Source organism: Lepidochelys kempii, chromosome 11 (genome assembly GCF_965140265.1).
Source record: "Lepidochelys kempii isolate rLepKem1 chromosome 11, rLepKem1.hap2, whole genome shotgun sequence".
Classification (NCBI taxonomy): Eukaryota; Metazoa; Chordata; order Testudines; family Cheloniidae; genus Lepidochelys; species Lepidochelys kempii.
The window spans coordinates 9,855,046-9,873,224 of record NC_133266.1 but is presented as its reverse complement, the minus strand read 5'-3'; the positions used below and the strand labels follow the sequence as shown (position 1 = coordinate 9,873,224).

Below are 18,179 nucleotides of genomic sequence, written 5' to 3'. Positions count from 1 at the left end.
ATGACCTCCTGAGGTCCCTTCCAACCCTGATATTCTATGATTCTAGACCCAAAAGAAATGTCACTAACCCCTTAAAATAACTAGAGGTTGATGAAAGTCAGATGGAGACAGCGTCCCTAGTGATTTACATCTTACAGTTCAATTGCGCTAACATGCCATACATGGTGTGTCGTTCATTTATTTATATAGCACCCATCACAGTGGATCTGGGTGCTGTACAATTCATAGTAATAATTAGAACTGAACTGTGCCTGGAGAGAAATGGCCACTCAGGCAACAGAAAAAAAAATTTGCCCAGAGGTGAAGAGATGGTCATGACTGGCCATCTCTCCAGCTGCCTGTGGCTTCCCTCAATACCCATTTACTTGAAGAGCTGCTGAAACTCTTGGAGCGAGTTTGTTATTTTTATGCACTGGTACAATATTGGCCAACCACTGTGGGGATAAACAAAAGTGAAATGAACATCCTTGATTTTCAATGTCCAAGCTGAAAGAAATGCTCCAAAAAAAGTAAGGAAAGAGCAAAAACAAGGAAAGGGTTTGGAAAACTCTTGCATTTTTAGTAATTTAAGGGGGTGGTGTTAATAACGTAGGTCAAGAAATGCATTTGTTTACAGTGCCTGGACTTTGCGTTAGTGGCCCCTTACTGATGGAGGGCCAAAATTAGGAAGTAAACAAAAAATAGTCATGTTGATTTCTGTTCTTCTGTGCTATAGGCTTGTTGGAAACAATTGGTCTTTGTGTGTAAAGGGGTGCAATCTTTTTTGCCAGATAAGAAATCCCCCAAATACACATTTTAAAAATGGTTAAGGGCTCCCTGAGTCCCCACCAGCCCCCACTTCAATTTGTTTATGTTCCCCCTACCCCCATTCAAAGAATATAAGGGGTTCTCTAAGCAAAACAAACAAACACGAAAAAAGGTCCTTTTCTCAGGGGAAGGATCACTAGATTATTACCGGTTCTGTTCATTCCCTCTGGGGCACCTGGCACTGGCCACTGTCGGAAGATAGGATACTGGGCTATATGGACCTTTGGTCTGATCCAGTATTAGCCGTTTTTATGTTCTTATGTTCTCTTTTCCTTATGAGATGGGAATCCAGATGAAACAAAAAGGAAGACACAGGTGGCCTGTCTCTTAGGCAGTCTTTCACAAATCAGCCCTTTGGGCTTAGGCTTTCAGCAGGTCTCCTGCCTTTAATTAAAGTCTACCTCCAGCCACTCCTCTTGGGGCATTCTGCTCTACAGCTGGTCCATGCAGTTCCAGGGACGGTGACACCTGAACCTGTGTTCCTCTTGGCTGATCTCTCTCCGTGGTCAGTAGTCTCTGACTGTTCAGCACCCCCTTCCTGTGGCAGGTTTTCCTTTTTTAAACTCCCCCCCTCCCTTACCCTGCAGGCAGAGCTAGCTTTATAGGTGCGCCTCATTCGTGCTGAACAAGCCCAGAAATGCTCATGAGTTTCCTCTCCACCAAAATTAAGGTGCCCCTGCACAGTAAGGCTAATTTAAGTTCAGTATCCTCCATCTAGGAAGAGCAACATCTACCCTAAAAATAATGGGCTGGGCCTGAACTAGTGCTAACCGGTGTTGCTCCATTCAAGTCAATCCAGCTGCACCAGTTTAGACGGCTGATGATCTGGCCCAATATATCATAATGAATCTGTGTCCACTTAGGACTACACAGATATTACTCTTCTGCACAGCACTGACAACAGGAATAAAATCCAAATTCTCGTGCCTCCAAAGCACAGACCTCTACCATTTAAAATGAAGGAGAAACACCATTAGCTGTCAGGGCCTATGATACATAGCTGAAGCTGAGCAGTCCTGATTCCATCCAGTAGAGGGCAGCATTATGCATATATCTGAGTAAGCTCATTCCAACGTGATTATTTACACTATAAAATGACTTTTACTTAATCACACTACTGATTACATGAGTTGCAGAGATAAGAAAAATATCCCTTCGCAGAGGATAAATAAGTAGGCCAAGAGCCAGTTGCTGATTTGCAGAACTGGAGCAAGGTTGTTAAGGTAACCAAAATTGTAACAGTTATCTGAGCAAAAAGATACCATGCAAATGATGCTGTTATTTATTGTGGCAAATGCAGATAGGAGGCACTTCAAAGATTAATGCATAAAGTTTGGAATGCTTGGAATTCAGAGACAGATTTAAGAGTATATTCTCAAGGACTTGGTGAGTGTGACTCCTGATAGCATTTATGGGTTAGCTACATAAATCCCTGTTCATAAAGATGACAGCGTACGTCTATTCCCTCTAGGATTCTATGCCCCATTCTAGCAGCGGCTGGTTATTTTGTGGTTGAAGTTTTTTCCTTAGATCATTGGGCTTTCCAGACATGGACATATCCTATTAATTACCCAATAGAGAGACTTTATTACCAGGGAGTAGCTAACGGCACTTTGCTAGCCGAATCACAAGATTGTGGTCAGAGACAGAGAGAACAGTTGAGCAGTGTGTCCTGTCAGGTCTGGTTTATCTGTATGGCTGTGTGCTGGAAAGGCTTAAATAGTAACTGATCTGATCACATTTATATACTTAGCCTTTGCCAACCAGAACATAACGGAAGATCTGAGCAGGGGCAATCGGTGAAAAAAGGATCTGCATGGCTCAGGGGGTGCTCAAACCCCAGCAAGGGGTGGCTTATTCATGAAACTCTTCCTTTGCATTACTCAACCAGCCAAGTAAAAAGGCTTTCCTTACAGCCCAAATTTACTACATAGACCCCTGCTGAGGACTGGAAGGACAGAGAAAGGTCTTTCCAACCTTACTCACAGTTTTGCACCCTGCCCCCATCTCAAATCCATAAGACATGTCATAGTGGCCTAAAATTTGGTAGGTTAGGTCTGGGGACATGGTAGAATGTTTCTGCAAAGTGATGTGGGCAAGCGATTTCCATTAGGACAGTATTTCAGTGATCACACATAGACAAGACCAGAATGTCTCATCCAAAAGATGGTGTCTCCAGCAGCACAGTGCCCCCTAGTACATGCTGGGTAGTATTAACTCAGCGCAAACAGTGTTGCTTAGTGAAACTGCCAAGAGCAATTCATGGGTCACATGGTTTTCTTTGGAGGATTCCCATCCAATGTACTGGCCAGGCCTTACCCCTTGTTTAACTTGGAAGATCTGATAAGATGACAGCTTGTGGTGGGATGGCTGCAGGCTGCATTAATTCACATGGTACCAAAAATCTTCCTTAAACTCCCATTGACCCACATGTAAATCATGCCTTTAGATGGCCAGGGCAAAGGAATAGTTAGCAGTTGCCAGTGGAAGAGCTAGAGCACTGACAGATAGGGGCTGAATGCAGAATGGAAACAACATGTTAAAATAAAAGGGTAACTTACGTTAGTTATAACAATGGTGTACGATGCTCCAAAGTCAAGCAGGCCTAGGTCCAGGCTGAATTCCTCAGCTTCGGTATTGCATTGTACATTGTATCTTGATACAAGGACAAAGTACAGTATTTCCTGGTTAGTTTCGTAGACACAGAGCACAGCCATTAAAAATACTCCTGAAGTGGAGTTGGGGGATTGAATAGCCTACAGTTGTAGTCATATAAATCTCCATGGGCTGCTCTAGAGTTTTTCCTATTGCTTTGAGTTTCCTTCCTTTTAGGACTACTTTGTGAGTATTGGTTAAATTCAGCTTATGGTACATTAAATTCCTCACAGTTTTTAAATGATTTCTGCTTCCATCTGGCACTGATCTCCTTATTTCCTAAGTTTATTTTTCTTCCAAATTAAATCCCGCTCCTTCAAGGTGTGTGGACCAGACATTTCAGAAGGGCCCATAGAGTCTTCAGCTCTCTTAAGAAAATGAGCTCTCCACCGCCACAATCTAGTTAACCATTTGCTTTCTAAAGAACAGGACTTGTCCACAGCAAGAAGAATACCCCTGAAGGCAAGTGAGATTTCCATTCAGATGCACAGGGGCTGGACACAGTCACCAGCGTGGCGGCTGAGTCTCCCTAATTTCGGCAACAAAGCTCTTGGGCAGAGGTGCTTAGGAAGGGGGAAGTTGTGCAAACTTTTTTTGAACCGAACAGGTGTTAGAGTAATGGGCACCTTAGAAATACCAGCATATTCAGTTCAGGCAGTGCTGCCAAACCTAAAGCCCAGCTGAGATGGGGTGAAATACCAGCATGGCATCTCCCACCCAAGCTCCAGCACTATGTGGTGTAGAATATGAATGGCTATGGTGCCGAGAACTCAGTGCTGATTATAGCTTGAGCCTCACAGAGAATCATGCTTGTTATCATTGGTCTGGCAGGGGCACCGTGCAGGGCTCTCTCATCCTCCTGTTTAACAGATAACCATCCCTACAATTCCCCTAGCTAAAATAAGATACTGGGCCAAACTGCTATGTCTTTACTCTGGTAATGGAAGTCCAGATTATGGATTTCAGAATTTGCCCCCCTTCACTGTATCCTAATCATATATCACAAGCAGTAACAGCCTTGAAGAAAGAGCAAGTCTTGGCATTGCCCGGATGCTGAATTAATCTGGCTACAGATCACACAAAAGGACCTTCATCTGCTGGACACCCCATGGAGTAACAACACTGCTTCCCTCCAAGTCTATATGAATGGGACAAGGCTCTTGTTCTGCTCTCCACTTGGCCGACGTGTCTGCTCTTACAAATGTAGTGAGCAAACTGGGAGATAGTGCTAAAGGACCTTCGTATCAGCCCGAGAGAAGCCCCACCTAGTCTGAGGGGGGAATGAACTTCAGCTTTAGACGTTAGCCAAGTTAAGGAACCTTACTTTCCTCTCTTTAACTTTGTGTAATTTGCAACACCGTAGTTCTTATCAACACTGATGATCTGGTCTTTGCCAATGGTGATGTTGACATCTTGGTCCAAAGCATTAATGAACCTGCAAGAAAGCCATATTTTATTATGGTGTCATATGAATCTGGAGAAATACAGCACCAGATATTTAACATGAGCCACTCAATCTCTCCTAATGCGCTTTATACCTTTGTGACAGGGTCAGGCCAGATGCCTACAGGAGAGTGATAGAAGGCAGATATATTAGCCCCAGGGTAAATAGGTCCCTTTTCCCTGGGTAAGGTAACAGGGAAGGTTCCAGAACAATCAGAAACTTTCTGGAAACAATTAAGACAGACAGGCTGATTAGAACACCTGCAGCCAATCAAGAAGCTGCTAGAATCAATTAAGACAGGCAGGCTAATCAGGGCACCTGGGTTTAAAAAGGAGCTCACTTCAGTTTGTGGTGTGTGCGAGGAGCTGGGAGCAAGAGGCACAGGAAGCTGAGAGTGAGAAGGAGTACTACTGCAAGACTGAGAAGTACAAGCATTATCAGACATCAGGAGGAAGGTCCTGCGGTGAGAATAAAGGTGTTGGGAGGAGGCCATGGGGAAGTAGCCCAGGGAGTTGTAGCTGTCATGCAGCTGTTACAGGAGCCACTGTAGACAGCTGCAAACCACAGGGCCCTGGGCTGGAACCCGGAGTAGAGGGCGGGCCCCGGTTCCCCCCATCCCTCCAACTCCTTACTTGATACCGGAGGAGTTGACCTGGACTGTGGGTTCCACCAGAGGGGAAGGTCTCTGGCCTGTTTCCCGATCCACTAGGTGGATCAGCAGAGACTGCGGGGATTGTTCTTCTTCCTTTCCCCCATGCTGGCCAGTGAAGAGGCTAACTGAGTGAACAGCAGATCTGAGCCACGAAAGTGGCCAAACTGAGGGCTGCCATGAACCTCTGAGGCGAGCAAATCTGCCAATAAGCGCAGGACCCACCAAGGCAGAGGAAGAACTTTGTCACACCTTTTAATTGTTTTGGCCTGCCAGATGCCAACATTTAAGCCTGGGCTGTTGCCCACCTATTCATTCTATGATTACTGGTTCCCACCCTCATATAATTTAACCCCTTGTTTTCCCCAGAGTTGACTGCCACTGCACCCCCTTTCTCCCCGGTGAGCTGACTGTTAGAACTTGCAGGCAACCTCTGCTGAGACACTTTCATGGACTGACTGGCAGGGCCGCTCCAAGAGAAGATTTGACCTCTTCCAAGGAAACTAGGCCTTATCTGCACTAGAAAGGGTTTACCAGTGTAGCTGTTCTGGCAAGTTGACATGCAGTTCATATTGGCAGTGCATTTGCCGGGATAGCTTATACCAATTCCGACTGAAATAAGTTATACCAGCAAAAGGACTTTTTGGCCAGTATAACTGTGTTTACACTAGTGTTTTTGCTTGCATTTTGATGTTGGTCATGGGTGTGACTTTTTTTCACGCTCCTAACAGACATGGCTATTTCAGCAAAACGTGTAAGTGCAGATCAGGCCTAAGCACTGGAGCTGGTTATAATTTTTTTAAAACAAAAAATGGCTTTTTCATCTACATGGATGTTTCCATAGAAATGTCTTTTCGACACAGTATTTTGGATTGTTTGTTGAAAAAACGACGTTGTGTCAGTTGCCAAAAACTGAAAAAAATGTAGGTGGTCAGGAAAAAAGTCTCAGTAAAGGCAAAAATGTTTGCCCAAACAGTTGAAATTGTTCAGTTTTCAGTTGTCAAAAACTGGAAAAAAATTAAACTGTTTGGTTTTTTTGGCAAATGAATTAAACCAAATAATGTTTTCAGTGAAAACCCCAAACATTTTGAAGAAAAAAAATCTCAATGAAAACTGTCAGAATTTTCCCCAGGAAAATAAAAAACTTCCTGATCAGCTCTTCTAAGCATGTCTTCCTGTGATGTTCAGTCATGACTGACACTCCCGCACAGTGGTTATGAAAATGCTACTAGATACAGCTAACCCACAAAGCAATGAATGATATACTCTACTGGGGCTGTGCACTAAGATATCTTGCCATGAGTAACGTTTGCCTTCAGCAGAGAGGTTCTTCTTCAGACTTTCCTTCCAACACGCACTTACACTGCAGAGTTTGAAATCAGTACACAGTTTTACAGTACTCAGTGCTGCTTCTAAAGCAGCCTGGGCACAAGGGGCAGGCCTCGGGCTGGGCATTCTGGAGATGGGAGGAAGGAAGTGGGAGGAAAGGGGGTGCCGCCAGGGCAGATCAGAATGTGACAGATTGTCAATATCCTGTAATGTACTAAACAGATCTTATAGATTTAAGTTAAACCTTATTTAATTTGGATTAAGACCTTTGGGGTATGCAGTGTTAAAAATGCAACTGTGTATGTGCTGTTGTGACATTGTATGTACCTGCTATAGTAGTGAGAGGGGAGGCTAAAGAACTTTCTCCATTATCAACCCTTTGATGTCCGTCCCTCCCCCACACCGGGGGGAAATGCACATACTCGTTCAAACTGGATTCTCCAGAGACCAACCAGGGTTTAGATAGACTCAGGGCCATCTTCCTGGTCCAGCACATGACCAGGCCCCCATACCCCGGAGGGCCCCAGTCCTTAAGGGAGGATTGGGAGGAATTGACCTTCTTGGGCCTCATAAGACCATGTGCTTGTTCTGATCTGAAGCTCTGATGAGCTTTTAACCACAAGGATGCCCCTTGGGCAAGGTATGAAAAGACTGCACTTGCCAGAACCCACATGAGAGTTCGGATGAACTCTGGGAAGCTTATTAACCTGCGTGTAGGGTTCTTTCATGGTTTTTAATTTGTTTCCTCTGTATTGGTTTCACCTTAGGAACAAAGGCTGGCTTAGAAAGAGCTGTGTGGTGACTTAGATCTTATGCTGCTATCCATCTCTGAAGAGAAAACAAGGAAGTATCCTAGGGCAACTGTCTGGCCTGGGAATACGCCGGTCAGAAGGGAGAGAGGCGTGCCTCCACCCAAGAGAGGCAACAGCCAAGTGTGGGTGCCCTAGCTGTATCACTGAGAAGAAATGCCCTGAACTGTGACACAGCACTTATGTACAACTCCAGCCCTGAAGCCGGGGCGCAAGTTAGGTCAACTATGTGCCAGGGGGCAAAACTGAGTAGGGGAAGTGCAGGCTGCCTCTCATTAACCTCAGTGCCATCCTGGCAGTGGTACCAGCACTGAATCCATCCCTGAGGGCCTGATTCTCTGCTGCCTGACACCTTGTATAATCCCTTACACCTGAGCAACATGGAGGTCAAACTCTGCCATGACTTGGAATGGAGAATTCTGGTTTGGTAGCGGTAGACAGACGCCTGCAAGGGTCAATGACTGCACAAGGTGCAGGAGAGAGGAGAATCAGTCCTGAGCTGGGTTGGGATGAATGATCATCGTGGGTTGGGCAATTTCCAGAGCATCAGTGACAGGCCCAGTTAGCTGGTGCAGTTTTCCAGCCTGCTTGCTCCCTGGTGCTGTCAGGTCAGGTGCAATAGAGGGCTATAGTGTCCTCCTCCTTCAAAGGGACAAGAAGGTAGTTGTTGTTTTTTTCCCCCATCTCAATCCTGAACTTCTTAGGAGGTGACTGCTAGTAATACCTGATTCTGCATGGCAAGTTTGATGGGAATTTTACAGCTCACCAGGGACTGAGCCAGAGCGGCTGACACCTGAAGCCTCCTTTCACTCAGGAATATTGATTGGATTCAGAAGTGAGCTGTAGCTCACGAAAGCTTATGCTCAAATAAATTGGTTAGTCTCTAAGGTGCCACAAGTACTCCTTTTCTTTTTGCGAATACAGACTAACACGGCTGTTACTCTGAAACCTGGCTGAGAAGGGCATCCAAGTTCCATTATCTCTAAACCCCATTAGACAGCACCATACAAACAAACCAAAAGCAATTCCCACCTGACAGCTGACAGCCCCTTGGCTGGTTTTATTGCCAGGTCTGCAATCTAGAAATAAATCAAATAAATAATTACTATTGTTGCCATTCAAACGAGGTGCAGGGGAAAATGTAGAAAACAGGGGAATTAGGAACCTGATCCAAAGCCCACTGAAGTCAATGGGAATCTGCAATAGGCTTTGATTCAGGCCCTAGTGATGAAATCCTGACCCCACTGAATTCAATGGCAAAATTCCCATTGACTCCAATGGGGGCAGGATTCATAGATTTTAAGGCTAGAAGGGACCATTAGATCAGCTAGTCTGACCTGCTGAGTAACACAGACCACAGAATTTCACCCGATTACCCCTGTATTGCGCCCAATAACATATGTTTGACACAAGCATATCTTCCAAAAAGGCGTCCAGTCTTGATCTGAAGATATCAAGAGATGGAGAACCCACCACTTCCCTTGGTAGTTTCCTCCCAATGGCTAATCACCCCCACTGGTAAAAGTCTGTGCCTTATTTCTAATTCATATTTGTCCGGCTTTAATTTCTTGCCATTGGTTCTTGTTATGCCTTTCTTTACTAGATGAAAGAGCCCATTCGTCCCCAGTGTTTTCTCCCTGTGAAGGTGCTTATACACTCTAATCCAGAAACCTCTTCATCTTCATTTGGATTCACTGAACAGGTTGAGCTCTTTAAGTCTCTCACTATAAGGCATTTTCTCCAGCCCTCAAATCATTGTTGTGACTCTTCATTTAATCATCATTTTTTGATCACTCTATGCAGCTCCTTGATAGGACCCCCAAAGGGGACATATGGAGGTCATGCAAATACACTCTGGCGATGAGAATCATAGCAGCAATTCTAAGATTAATTATAGATTTATAGATTATAGATATATTAATTAATTATACTTCCTCTTTATTTGAGGAAGGTGAACTGGGTGTTCAGGGCTGGGAAAGACAGAGGAAAACACGGTCCCTACCCAAATGGGTAATAAAATCATAGGGACAGATCCTCAGCCAGCATCGCTCCATTGATGTTCCGTGGCCATTGAAGTCAATGGAGCTATGTCAATTTACACCAGCCAAGGATGTGGCCCGTACCATACACAAGGTGATCAGAATATGGGTTTCTCTCAAAATAGTGCAAACGTTTTACATTCCCCACCACCAACACACACACTCTTTCTCTAGATTAGGCTGAGTTTCTCAGGGCAAGGACCTTGTCTTCTGACATGCCTATAAAATGTCTATCATGTTTCTGGTGCTGTATGCTTCTCTATACATAATAAACAAGCAGTCATAACGGATAATAAACACATGTATAATAAATAACAACGGCATTTATTTAAATGGTGGATACATGGGAAATAACATAGCCTTTTAGTGGGGCAGACCAGTTAAATTATTATTGGCTGTAATCAATGCACCCTAGACCTGTTAATTTCTTTATCTACAGTTCAGGGGCTCCAAAGATGGGAGAACATCATAGAAAGCTTCTCCAGGCTGGCTCTCACGAGCAAAGCCCCACAGACCTGTGTCAGCAATGGGCAAACCCAGCAGTCCCTAACGACGGTGAGATATGTCCTGCTCTCAGTGCCAACAGCCCAGTTCCACTGACATCATAGATTTTAGCCAGTGAGAAAGCTGGCGCATTGCCTGCAGTGTAAATGAGAATATCATTTGGACCCCAGGCTTTAGAAAAATAAGGGTCAGATACAGCTCAGAAGTGTGAAATTTGCACCTGTATTCCTAGGCTGGTGAACTGGATGGAGGGGTGCCTCTCTCTGAGTGCAAACCCTGACCCCTGGCTTCTACCTCTGGGGTAGGGGGCAGGTATAAATTCCAACTGAGGCTGCATAGCAGCCCTGTCAGCTGATGCTGCCTAGGTAATGAGCTCATTCTCACAGTCAGCCTTGCCCGGCTCCTCCCATGTTTCTCTTGAATTTGTGGCTGTCCTGGGTAACTCAAGCCCCAAGGCAGAGTAGGGCTTGCTGCAAAGGTGCCAAGCTGGCCCTAAAATTTACAGGCGATGCTGAGGAGCACTGAATCCTGGCATGTTCAGAGCTGCTCTTGAAGCTCTTCCGAGCACATGTCCAACATAGTACTACTTCATTCTTTTAAGGGAGAAGATGACAGAGTTTTGTGCTGCCAACTCTTGTGATTTTGTCACGAGCCTTGTAGTATCTGATGTTTTTTCTTAAAGCCCCAGCTTCCAGAATCAAGAGATCTCATGAGAATTGCATGTTTGGGTGTTTTTTTTTTTCAAGTGAGTTTCTAGTCCTCATGTTTGTGGAGAAAAGCTGAGAACAGACCTGAATGCAGCCTAAAGGCTCCAAAACCCAGAAGACCAAGAGAATGAACTTCAGATGCAAACTGACTTTTTCTTTATAATCTCCTGATATTTAAGCCAATCTTGTGATTTTGAGCATTCTAATGCACAATTTTCGAACACGTGGGGCTGGCAACACGGAGCAACAAGGCTGAGGACTCCCAGGAGGAAGCGGGTTTCAACCCGAGGCCAGAGTCCAATCACATTTACCCCGAGGTCAAATCCGGAGACTCTCAATTTGCTTCAGTAGAGTTTCTTTGGCTTCATATAGGTGATCAGAATCTGGCCCATAGTGTCCAATATACATCTCCAAGGCCATTGCAACAATTCCAGCACACCAAGCGGGCTCTGCTGCCGGCGCAGAGAGAAGCTAGTGTAATCGTTTGTCCTGTTCAGTAAAACGAATGGGCCTTCTGTGCGCTTTTATTAAAGACGTGTAATAACTAAACTGACAAACATTCTACTGATGTTTTCATTCTATGTTGGGCCCCAGAGTCTCTTTTTAACGTCATTGCTGTAAAGCAGCTCAGACGCTCAGCTTCCCTATCTTCTGCGGCTCTGCTGCCTGGCAGGCACTATTCTGCTCTCTCACTGCAGCATACACCAGTTTAAACAGTGCCCAGCAACTCGGATGCCATAAAAGCGGCTAGTTCATTGACCACCAGCAGAACTGAGCCCAGATTCAATGCTGCTAACTGAGAAGTCAAGTTTACAGCATCTGAGAGCAGTCAGACAGACTCTGCAACTGAGTGAATGAATTAATGAACCCATTACCCCATCTCAGCCATTCAATGAATACTGTATTTACACTTCAGTCTTCACTTACTAAGTGGCTTGATAGGATTCCCTCTGACTTGCAGACAATTAAGCTGTATACTGATTTTTCCTGCACGGTGTGGTTAAAAGTGGAAACTGATCCTTGGAACTGCAGATCAAAACGAAAGTTTTGTTGTGCGCCATCCAACGTTAATTTTGAATACTCAGCTGGGTCCTGCAAAAAGAAAACAGGCTCTGTTAGATATTTTCTTCATAAGAAAAAAGATCAAGTTCTTCCTGGGGACCTGCAATCCCATTCTGACTTCCAGGAAAGTTGTAGAGACAGATTAACAGGGAGGAAGGGTTAAGGTTAGCTGAAAGTATCCCAGCCTTCTTGATAAATGGCCTATGTTGACCTATGTGCTTGATGCTAGTCCACCCAGAGCTCAGAGCGACTCCTCCAGGTTCAAGACTACCCGCTGCTCAGGGCATACTATCTGTGCTTGCTGCTACTCCAGGACAGATCTTCCCCTGGGCTTGTTGCACCACTCAACAAACTCTATAGCTACAAAAGAAAAGTATGGACAGTCAGTGGCCGATGCATTACCATGCTGAACACCTAACAAGGCTGGCACACAATGTACTTGGGATCCTGAAAGGAGAGAGAACTAAGCTGCCAGGTTCAAGTTTAAATAAACCCCCTCCCCTCCTTTTCTTTTATTCTTTCCAGGTAAATACATTTAAAAGCTAAAATCCAAATCCCAGCAGTGACATTTGATTTACGTCTAAGCAATGAGAGATGCAGACTGAATGTGGGGTTTTTTTTTTCTCCTGCACGTGTTCATCCTGGGACAATTATCCTTTATTCCTAGTTATAGGTGAATGCAGTTAGCCATCTGTTCATCTTCTGCTTAAATGCAACTCAAAAATCTCTGTTTAAATTTTGCCACCGAAGACACAGTGCTCTGTCTCCAGAAGGCTCCGTGTCACTCCTTCCAGGCAGGGCTGGCTCAGGGACTGCAAGGTAACAGCTTTCTGAGTCTCTAAACATATGGGAATGGGAATGCTTCCTGTTTCATGTGGGAGCCGCAGGGCCCCATCTGCTGAGATGACACCTGAGCTTTCTGTGCATTCGGATGTCTATGTAGGACGTATTCCATTTAGAAGAATACAAATTTGGGCTAATATTTGCTGCATATATTATTTGAGGTGCCATTACATTCCTACTGCCACTGTCTAAGGGCTTCATCTAAGGCCAGTGACGTCACTGGAAAGAATCTCTTTGGTTTCAATGGACTTTGCATCAGGCCCTTAACCCAAAAATATATTCTTACCTGAAAAGCCGCAATGGGTTGCTGAAATAAGTCTTGGCCCGGGATTGTCACTTGAATACTGTCATTTGCCAAATTCAGGACCTGAATTAAACTTTCTTTCGGACCAGGCGGGGGCAGTATGGTTTCCTGATTAAAACAAAATGCTTTAAGTGCTAGTTGTATCCTTTATTATGCTGCTTAATACCACTCAGCTCATAGCTGTAGTATTCTGCTTCTCTGCAGTGATGGTGGTGCCAGGTTACCAGTTCCCCATCCTCTCCTCTAGACAAGTTGCACTGTGAGACAGAGGATCATAACTCTGATTTAGGAAGAGCTTACTTGGTAGGAACCTCACTGCCTGATCTACCATTCTTTGGAAAGGTGATCTTCACACCCACCTCCATCAAATACACCAGAGACAATGTGTAGCTGGGATACTTTTCCTGGATAGTTGGAGCCAAGCTGATTTTCACACTGTACATTTCCCAAGTGCAGAGGTTTAATTGGATTGTGTATGATCATGTTAGATAGAGAGAGAATGATAGTGATGCCCATAGGTAGGGTTTTTGAAAGCACCCAGCATCAGTCTAACTCTGTTCCCATTGAAGTCAACAAGCATAACTCCCATTGACTTCAAATGGGAGCAGAATCAGGCATGCTGAGCACTGTGTCTCTATGTCTATAGGAGATATTTCTAGATTACACATACAACACCACAATATCAAAGGGCTATTTATATATGTCTTTATCTATTGATAGAGAGAGAGAAACAAACATACATGTACTTAGATCCTTATTGGAAATAATTTGCTAGAAAGAGCTTTTCAGAAGCATCTTGCATTATTTGCACAGCTAAAGCCAATCAGCACCATCTGTTTTTAACCAGCACACCCTACTTTTAGATGACTGCAAAGGCTGCTGTAATGCCTGGTTGGTTCTGATTTTTTTTGTCTGATGTTATAAATCAGGTATCTTTGATAGAGATTTGAATGGCAAAAATGCTTATGGGGTCTGTTTTCCACACAAGGGTGCAATGCCTCACCGGGAAATAACCACAAACTGGGACCAATGCTCAGACAGAACTCTCATTGATTTCAGTGACAGAGTTTTGCTTGGAAAAGGACTACAGAATGGGGAGAAGAAATGAACCCACAAAATCTCATTTCAGCGAGTGATTTGCCAATGATTTCATGAGAGCAGCAGTAAATAAAAGCCCAACTCTATGGGCCATAGCAAGTTAGGGATTACTCTGTGTCAAATATATCTTGAGAGGTTCGGTCTTTTATCAGTCTCAGTGGAAGTTTTAAAAATTAATTCCTTATTAATATTTTATAAAGGAAAAGATCAACCTATGTCTGCAAAGTACCTGCCATGCTCAGCCTAGAAACAACATATAGTAGTAACATGTATGACAAACATACAGAAATTGCAAGCTATTTGAAAACACCCAGAAAATAGGACAACCTTGTCAATTACAAATGACTGTAACTAAATAAGTCTGAGTATATTCAAACCCATTATTATTGAAAGAATTATCCGTGCAAACAAATCTAATCCTAATGTTTTTGAAAGGAACAAAACCATCCCTACTTAAACACAGACAGGATAAAACATTAGACAGAAGATAGGAAACACTACCTATTTGGAATTAGCCACTAGTGTTAATTAGATGTTTGTAAAGCACATTGACAATAGAAAGCACTATATACTATAAACTAATACAGATGATTGGCACATCATAATGGCAAAGATTAGGAGGGGAGAGAAGCAGACAAGGTGATAAGTATTATTAAAAGTAATAGTGTGTTTCATTGTAAAGCATATGTTAATGAAGGAGATCAAGCTGTACAATAGTTACAAGGAGTATTATCCAATGGACATTAGTAAAATAGCCCAATGGAAGCTATGTATCTATGTGGATTTGTATGTATCTCCACATGTGCAACTGCTCTGTACTTACATTTGCTTTGATGTCTACAATGGCTGCAGCTGCAAATGCCAGACCTGCAAGGATCATACCTGTTGCCATTTTTCTAATAGGCCTGCAGAGTGAATGGAAGAGATTTCATTAATAAAAGCGTAATGTAAAATGTGTAATACCATCCCTCAGAGTCAAAGATATTCCAAAGGCATGTATTAAACTGTCCAAACAAGTGGCATTGTGGATGATGTGCTGTTGAAATTGACAATCTTTTAATTTCAAATTATTCTAATATATAGTACAAGTCTAGCACTGAGGCCAATTAAAATTGATATGGCATGAAAAAAGCTCTTTGCTTGCAAGTTTAATATTATCTTGTTCCGAGCTCTTCTAGTGGGAATAGATTCTGGTGTTATGTTAACTTGTAATTTTGGAAACACCACAAATGTTCTATCTTCAGGTCCTTTTGGGGAAAGACAAAACAGGTAGCAGGCTATTTAGCTACAGACTTCAAGAACAAAAATTTAGTTCACATCATCAAAACTTCCAACTATCTGCATTATCTGTGCTGTTATTTCTCATGCAAATACATTTAGAGTCTGATTCAGACCAGGCTTCCTGTACTTTGTGTAAACCAGGAGTAATTCCCCTGGAGTCACAGGAGTGATACTGTTGTGGAACCAGTTCAAGTGAGATCTGAAGTCAGGTCCAGGCTGAATATTTAAATTAGCACTAGACCAAAACAACTCTGGATGCTTAGGCTGTTCAAAATCCAAATGTAGATCCAAACAATCCATAACCAAACAATGCAAATGGCCCGAGATCATAGAATCATAGAATCATAGAATATCAGGGTTGGAAGGGACCCCAGAAGGTCATCTAGTCCAACCCCCTGCTCAAAGCAGGACCAATTCCCAGTTAAATCATCCCAGCCAGGGCTTTGTCAAGCCTGACCTTAAAAACCTCTAAGGAAGGAGATTCTACCACCTCCCTAGGTAACGCATTCCAGTGTTTCACCACCCTCTTAGTGAAAAAGTTTTTCCTAATATCCAACCTAAACCTCCCCCACTGCAACTTGAGACCATTACTCCTCGTTCTGTCATCTGCTACCATTGAGAACAGTCTAGAGCCATCCTCTTTGGAACCCCCTTTCAGGTAGTTGAAAGCAGCTATCAAATCCCCCCTCATTCTTCTCTTCTGCAGGCTAAACAATCCCAGCTCCCTCAGCCTCTCCTCATAAGTCATGTGTTCCAGTCCCCTAATCATTTTTGTTGCCCTTCGCTGGACTCTCTCCAATTTATCCACATCCTTCTTGAAGTGTGGGCCCCAAAACTGGACACAGTACTCCAGATGAGGCCTCACCAATGTCGAATAGAGGGGAACGATCACGTCCCTCGATCTGCTCGCTATGCCCCTACTTATACATCCCAAAATGCCATTGGCCTTCTTGGCAACAAGGGCACACTGCTGACTCATATCCAGCTTCTCGTCCACTGTCACCCCTAGGTCCTTTTCTGCAGAACTGCTGCCTAGCCATTCGGTCCCTAGTCTGTAGCTGTGCATTGGGTTCTTCCGTCCTAAGTGCAGGACCCTGCACTTATCCTTATTGAACCTCATCAGATTCCTTTTGGCCCAATCTTCCAATTGGTCTAGGTCCTTCTGTATCCTATCCCTCCCCTCCAGCGTATCTACCACTCCTCCCAGTTTAGTATCATCCGCAAATTTGCTGAGAGTGCAATCCACACCATCCTCCAGATCATTTATGAAGATATTGAATAAAACCGGCCCCAGGACCGACCCCTGGGGCACTCCACTTGATACCGGCTGCCAACTAGACATGGAGCCATTGATCACTACCCGTTGAGCCCGACAATTTAGCCAGCTTTCTACCCACCTTATGGTGCATTCATCCAGCCCATACTTCCTTAACTTGCTGACAAGAATACTATGGGAGACCGTGTCAAAAGCTTTGCTAAAGTCAAGAAACAATATATCCACTGCTTTCCCTTCATCCACAGAACCAGTAATCTGTGAGATCCAAATTTCCTGAATGTTGGGCTGTTGGAACTCCAGCTATGAAGCCAAATTTTCAAGTTTGAGCTTGTCTCTGTTAAGTGTAACAAAAAACACTTGGTTTCAGAGTAGCAGCCGTGTTAGTCTGTATCCGCAAAAAGAAAAGGAGTACTTGTGGCGCCTTAGAGACTAACCAATTTATTTGAGCATAAGCTTTCATGAGCTACAGCTCACTTGTTCACTCTTTATGCTGTTGTAATGATGAACGCTTTTTGGCCCTGATCCTGCATTAGGTTCTAGCAATCCAGACCCCTGCAGCCCCATGGAGTCTTTTGGGGACCCTGCATAGCGCAGGGTATGTGCTAGCAGATGTGAGTGTAAGACAGGGAATTGATTTGTCAGCACGTGTGTCTTGGGGAAGGAAAGAGACTGAGTTTAAATCAGAATTATTTTTAGAGGATTCTTTTTAGATACAATATAATGCTAAGATGGAGCAGGGTCTGGAGCATGGAGCTTTCTCTGGTCCCTGCTGTGTGGCAGAGCTTTTAATCTGTATGTGAATTTAGGGCTCATGAGTGGAATGGACGAAGAACTGGTTATAATGTGGCTAGATGTCCGATCAGCTCTGCCAGCGTAAGGCCCTTTGAGGCGTGGTGGTGAAGCGCTGCTCCAGTGTGTGCTCCAGAGGGCACCATGTCTCAGGAAAGTAAAACGCTTCCTAGCTCTCTGAGGGGCTCATGGGGGAGTGTGGCCGTGACTCCACTCTGGAAGAGGGCACAGCTTCTTGTCCTCACTGCGCCTTCCAGCTCTGGTCACACAAGCAACTTGCTCTCTGAGGACCTGATCCAAGGGCCACCAAAGTCAATGGAAGACTCCTGAGAGCAAGGACTGCCCATAAGTTTCGCTCCCTTCCTCCCCAGAGGGGCCAAAGTGGGGAAAGCCTCCATCAGGCCCTAAAACAGGAGGTCAAATATTTAGAATAGTACAAGAGGGTGCAATGAGGAGCTGTGGGATAAAATTAAGAAAGGGAGTGATGAGACTGACTGCTCGGGAAAATTCATGGTCAACAAGATCTGCTAGCGCCTGGGACACTCTGCTGAGGCTTGAGGAATCCCTGTTTCATGAGACATTT

At 44.2% G+C, this 18,179-nt stretch overlaps 1 protein-coding gene across 5 annotated transcripts in view; it reads right to left on the bottom strand.

The window, feature by feature from the left end:
• The window catches only part of SLC15A2 (solute carrier family 15 member 2), a 71,404-nt gene that overhangs the window by 4,249 nt on the left and 48,976 nt on the right, over positions 1-18,179 (bottom strand). For all 5 annotated transcript variants that reach the window (XM_073305083.1, XM_073305085.1, XM_073305086.1 and 2 more), the window contains 6 exons: positions 15,074-15,155; positions 13,135-13,260; positions 11,871-12,035; positions 8,726-8,772; positions 4,787-4,897; positions 3,369-3,462 (listed from right to left, as the gene is read on the bottom strand). In XM_073305083.1, the coding sequence (XP_073161184.1) occupies positions 3,369-3,462; positions 4,787-4,897; positions 8,726-8,772; positions 11,871-12,035; positions 13,135-13,260; positions 15,074-15,155 (625 nt within the window). The remainder of the gene's footprint in view (positions 1-3,368; positions 3,463-4,786; positions 4,898-8,725; positions 8,773-11,870; positions 12,036-13,134; positions 13,261-15,073; positions 15,156-18,179) is intronic.